The 6,150-nt window shown below is 37.8% G+C and overlaps 1 protein-coding gene across 1 annotated transcript; it reads left to right on the top strand.

Moving 5' to 3' along the window:
- Positions 1-2,091: 2,091 nt before the first annotated feature.
- Positions 2,092-2,634, top strand: LOC104168246 (nuclear factor 1 B-type; the record flags this gene model as incomplete). The annotated part of the gene is made up of 1 exon (XM_009708772.1): positions 2,092-2,634. A coding segment is annotated over exon 1 (418 nt), but the record flags the coding sequence as incomplete, so codon positions are not given.
- Positions 2,635-6,150: the final 3,516 nt, after the last annotated feature.

Raw genomic sequence — 6,150 nt, 5'->3', positions numbered from 1 at the left:
TATCATGGGCTGTGGTTCCTCAGAGCAGTATTGCCTTACCACACAAAGAACAGATTGTGGTTTAACTCTTTCCATGGCCTAGTTTTATGTGCCAGTATAGTATCAGAATTGTTCAAATCTCTGCTGGAAACTACTAATAGGTTTAATTATTGCCTTTGTGGCTCTTTGTCAAGCATCATACTGTAATGCAGTCATTTGTGGCCTGAATGATCTTCCTATATTGTCTCTCTCCTATTTTTTTTCCTTTTTCTTTTTTCATTTCTTTTTTTTTTTTTTCTGTGAAGGTAACATGGTCATAGGTAAACTGCTTGCAACTTTTCTCTGGTTTTCTGTTTGATTTGAGGTCGGTTAGGGAAGAGAGGTAACTAGATCTAGTGGAGGTTTTTACCATTCAGGAAATTTTGAAGTTTGTTTGAAATTTGAAGATTTAAATACTAAATTTTTGGCCTGAAGCTTCTATGATGGCAGTCTGAACTCTGTGTAATTGTGACCATTAGTTGTTCTTTCATCATTTTTACCTAATGGAGTTAATCAGCCTATTGATTAAACATAATTCATTCCTTGTCTAGCAGCATAGCTAAAATATTAGTTTGTTAATTGTATTCTTGGATATAATTGTATAAAAAAGGTTCCGTTTTAGTTTGATTGTACTGTGCGATTCAGTATGATGAGCAATCAGCATGGTATTTAAAACGGAATATGCCTGCACACTGGAACAAAAATACCTCCCCTAAAGTCTCCCTTCCAAACCAAAATACAGTAATGTTTGATAAGCAGATCGCGCTGCTTTAAACAGAGGATTTGCTCACGGAAAAGAGGCATTAGTTTTTGGGAACGGCCTATTTAGATATTAACATGGATGTGTAGGATGGTACAAAACAAATTAATTTAATTGCTATAGGATGTACTTGTAGATGACAACTAAGCATTACCTCCTTAATGCAATCCGTATTGCTGCTAGGCAGAAGATAAGAACTTGCAGGTGAAGCCAGATGACAGAAACGGATATTTTGGAACTGTAAATAAATTGCATAGATTTCACAAAAGCAGCATTTGACCAGCGGTGCACTCGTAATGTCACTCTGCCACAGCATGCAGAAACACAAAGAATGCAAAGTTTGTGCCAAGTTGCCATTTTTCATTGTACACCTCAGATTGATTTTTAAGGGGTTTAGAATAATTACCACACTCATGTGATCAGTTAACAAATTAACTGACTCTGTGTGGCTTCAAAACCCACAGCGGAGCTGCCGGAAGAACATAAATGTAATTTTTGTTCTCAACTTCATAAACTTTTATTTTACAGAATTTGGGGGTGGTGGGAGGGGAGCCCGAAGAGCTGGAAGTACAGAACCTTCTGTTCAGGATTTGTACATGACGCGCTGTGTCTTTTGCCCGCTTTTCCTTACTGTGTACTGGTTTCTCTAGTTACCACCACTGGAATGGTGCTGTTTCAGTGCTGGAATGTTGGACGTTTGATAAGAAAATGGATCAAGTTTAATGGCGCATGCTCTTTGTGCCACCAGCAGTCTCTTGCTGAGAGCATGCTCCAAAAGCGGGAACTGTGTGGCATTACACTGAGCATGTATATGCTTTGTGTTTCTGTGCCACAGAGAAGCGAAATGAACTGTGGCATTTGCCTCAGCATTCTGAACGCTTCTGCTCAGATTTTTTAAAATCGTATAGTGTCCTTTTTGTGCAATGGTACTTTTCTTGATGTTAGCTGTTCACTCAGATATTTAAATGTTAGAAACAAAACATCTTGATAGCATCTCTTTTAAATGATGTTGTCTCTGCAGCATTGCGGGATGAAGTGAGGGGAGGCATACAAAATAAAGTCTTCACATGGTTCTTTCAAAGAATGAAATATGGGGAAAATGCGATTCTCTGTGTACTTTTTGTCTGCTGCCTGACAGCGGTAGTAATTGCATAAAAGGTGTTATGCAGAAATTTGCGTAAATTTTAAGTGTTTATTCTCTTCATCTTGGATTTCACTTTAAGATTTTCAGAAACCTTTCTTGATACTGTTTTGATTATGAGAACTTACTGACTTTGAGTTTTCTTCTTCTCTTCTTTTTTTTTCCCTCCACTTCTTTCCACAGGATGAATTTCACCCGTTCATTGAGGCACTTCTTCCACATGTCCGTGCAATTGCCTATACTTGGTTCAACCTTCAGGCTCGAAAACGCAAGTACTTTAAAAAACATGAGAAACGAATGTCAAAGGACGAGGAAAGAGCAGTCAAGGATGAGCTGCTTAGTGAAAAGCCTGAAATTAAACAGAAATGGGCATCCAGGCTCCTGGCCAAGCTGCGCAAAGATATTCGCCAAGAGTTCCGCGAGGATTTTGTGCTCACGGTGACTGGGAAGAAGCACCCATGCTGTGTATTGTCCAATCCTGACCAGAAGGGTAAGATTAGGAGAATCGACTGCCTGCGACAGGCTGACAAAGTCTGGCGTCTGGATCTAGTCATGGTGATCCTGTTCAAAGGCATCCCCTTGGAAAGTACGGATGGAGAGCGGCTCATGAAATCCCCACATTGCACAAATCCAGCACTTTGCGTCCAGCCACATCACATAACAGTATCAGTCAAGGAGCTTGATTTGTTTTTGGCATACTACGTGCAGGAGCAAGGTAGGAAGCAGATCATTGTGTTTCTATGTTAGTATGTCAAACTCTGATTCCAAGTAGCCCTCTTTCCCCGATGGGCTGGCTTCCGGTGAAACTTTATTCTGTGGTCTATAGACGTAATGTGGGTACATATCCATATGTAAATCAGCATGTATACGTATGTACTTACAATACACACACATTCCTACAGACCTGTGTACATGACATGTATGTTTGACATACGTGCCTTGTTCTCTTTCAAGAGAGCAGGACATACCAAGGTAGTACTTGTTTCGCTAAATAGGATGCCTTTTTTTTTTTTTTTAAAAATTGGCAATATATTGTGTAGTTTTTCCACTCGTGACTTAAGAAAATATTCTTCTTGTTTTTCAAGTTTGGTTTTTTTTTTTCAGTTCCCCCAGTACTGTTAGTAACAGATGCAGGTATGTGCAATTGCACAATCACAATAAATACTACAAATATTTATTATTGTCTTTGCAGTTACAAATAATCAAGAATTCATCCTTAAACTGATGAATCTGCAATCACTTTGAAAATCAATTGTAGACTTTCTCATGTCTATAAAATAAAACACGAAAAAACTTTAGCACAAAAATACTGCTTTGTAAATGCCATGTGAAGTCAGTATTACAGCATATAGTACTTAAAGTTTTATTCATATTTTACATCACTAGCTAATCTTACTTATCTGACCTGTAAAACAAAGATCCAGGTTGTAATATTCTGAGAGAATTTTCCATGAAAGTACATGCTCATAAGCACACTCATATGCTTAATTTTATTTGGCAAATAATTGAAATGTGGAAAATTGCAGGAACACTATGGAAAAGCTTTTTAAACTTAGTTTTAAAGAATGAAAATAAAAACAGAGCTTCTGATAATCATGTGTCTGGGAAAAAACTGCTAGTCATGTTGCATATTCAGATAACAATACTCATAGGCAGGTTCCCTGAAATTGTAAATGACCACAAGTAGATAAAGTTTTTTTTCTCCGATACTAGGCCTTCTGAAATGCTTTTCCTCTGTGAGGGGTCAGTTTGGTTCTTTCTGGTGATTATACCATCCTCTAGATGTCTTTGTATTGCTGACTGATCAGCAATAATAAAGCATTTCTTTTTTAGCCACAGATCTCAACTAGGGAAAGTTTGCCCAGTTGCAGATGGTGGGCCATCTCACAACTTGGCCTGGTAGCAGACAGAGGTGGCCTGCAGAAGGGCAGGTGGCAGGCAGTTGTCTGGTGCCTGGTAGATAACTGCGGGATTTAACTGGAAAACAAACAGAATGGATTTTGTTGGGAACAAAAAAAGTTAAATTGCTCACATCTTCCTTCTCTGTGTACCCATTCTTTAAAAGAACAGGTACACAACACAACCTGTTTTGTTTTTAGTGAATTTGTCTTTTAGCATTTATTCACGCAAGTGGAGCACTGTGTTTACATGAACGTATGAATAGGGTTCAATTTTTTGGATTATTCATCATGAAAAAATATGGTTCTTTGTTTTGTTGTTTTTTTTTCCCCCTACTTGTATGTTTTGCATTTTTCTCTGCACAGCAGTAGACAACACTTAGATATTTTGCAGCGACTTAAAGTAGCTGCAGAACCTGACAAATCTGATCGCCAATAACATACAAAAAAAGGTTTATTTGATAGTATTAAACAAAATAGATTAATTACAAATAATTTGTGCCTTTAAACTCCTTTTGTGAAGAAAAATTCAAATGATATTTTGAATGCCTATATTGCAAGACATAGCTTACTGATTAATTCCAATAGATTTACCTGTCTCTAAAAGTCAAAACTACAAAGGGAGGCAAAACAGTTTAAGTAGTTCTTGAGCCGAAGAAGCTAGGTTAGAGTACTCTTACAGACTGTCAACTTTTAAGTTGTTGGAAGACAGTAACTTGAAGTGGGAGAAGGAATTTCAGGGTATAGCTGATTTTATTAATTTCAATGGATGGAGAATATGAGTTTACTTAAAACACTTGTCTAATCAGAAATGAGTAAGATAAGCATGCTGTAATATTATAACTTTCAAAGTTACATGATGCTAGTTTGAGAATATACTGGAAGATGGAGCTGGCTAATTTCTATGTACCAAGTCACCCTTAGTAGACCCTTTTGTTTATTGTAAACTGCATGTATTTTGTGTCTGTCTTGCCGCCTCACAGTAAATCTTCCCTTAACATCTGTTGGCTCTCTTCTTGAAGAAGTCATATTAAGTTATCTTTGTATTTTTTTTCTGTTTTGTCAAACTTTGATTCTCTGTCCTCACTGAAAGCATGTTAATTGTGGTACTTTGTAGTGTACTTGATTAAGAGCGCCAGGCTCTGCAAAAGATAAGCATGAAGTCAACCAAAACGCTGCATTATACACATGCTATTTTGCTTTTTATTTCTCTTTTAGAATATATAAACCCACCTAACAGTATTGTGTAAAAACTCAGTGGAGACATAGAAACAATTAAATCCCTGAACAAAATATGATGAAGGAATTAGGACATAAAATGAATAAAGGGGCCAAGTAGTTTGTTTTTTTGTTGCTTTAAAAAAGAAGATTAGGGGGAAAAAAAGAGAAGGAAGGATAGTTCGAGTGCCAGTGATGGTTGCCAGTGGCACCAGGATTGGCATCAGACCTTCTTTGTTTAGCCTAGGATGCCTGTGATTTGTTGGTTGGCATCCGCATTGCAGTGCAGAGTAATGTTACAATATATTGACAATTTCCAGATCTAGAAGTGTCAATAATCCTTTCAGTTCTTAATAAAAGGAGCTTCTACTTCCATGCCTGCCTTGAAAGAAAAAATAAGAACCGACGTGTGAAGTTCTGTTGTTGACCAACTTCATCCCATTCTACTTTTCGCTCATCTCCCTCAGAATTCATTTTTTTCACCCCTATTCTCTTTCTACTATCCTCTTGTGCTTTAGGATCTTAAAAAAAAATAAAAAAATAAAAGGGGCTTGACATAGGTTGCAATGCTGCTGCTTTGACTGAAATGGAGGAAGAAAATGGGAAGTGCGCACTGTGATCAATGTTTAACATCAAAATAATTCTTCATCATGCCACACTTCCACAGGGCTCTGCATGTTGTGAATATCAGGTTCCCCTTAACCCCCCCCCCCCAAGTTTTTAAAAAGCCTAAACCTTGAAAATGGCATGAACGCTGTTTCTATTGACAAAACTGCCTTTTTTTGTCTTTCCTTTTTTTCTCTTTTTCTTTCCTGTCAGGCATCAGAAAGTGTCTATCATTTGGTACAAAATGCATCTCAGTCCATAAAATCATTTGATGGTATTTGATTCAGTGCAGTGCTTATGCTCTGTTCCCGTTGCTACAAGAACCGCCATTTTGTTTGTCGAGTGCCAGGAGAGAGGAAAAAAAAAGGCAGACAATGTGCTTGATGCCAATAATGGTTGCCAGTGGCACCGAGGTTGGCATCAGACCCTCTTTGTCTAGTTGCTGAATGCCTTTGATTCGTTGGTTGGCATCCGCATTGCAGTGGGCACATTGGAAAGTTTTTGACAAT

This window comes from Cariama cristata, unplaced genomic scaffold (genome assembly GCF_000690535.1).
Source record: "Cariama cristata isolate BGI_N322 unplaced genomic scaffold, ASM69053v1 scaffold45500, whole genome shotgun sequence".
NCBI classification, from domain to species: Eukaryota; Metazoa; Chordata; class Aves; order Cariamiformes; family Cariamidae; genus Cariama; species Cariama cristata.
This window is presented reverse-complemented; position numbering and strand designations above follow the sequence as displayed.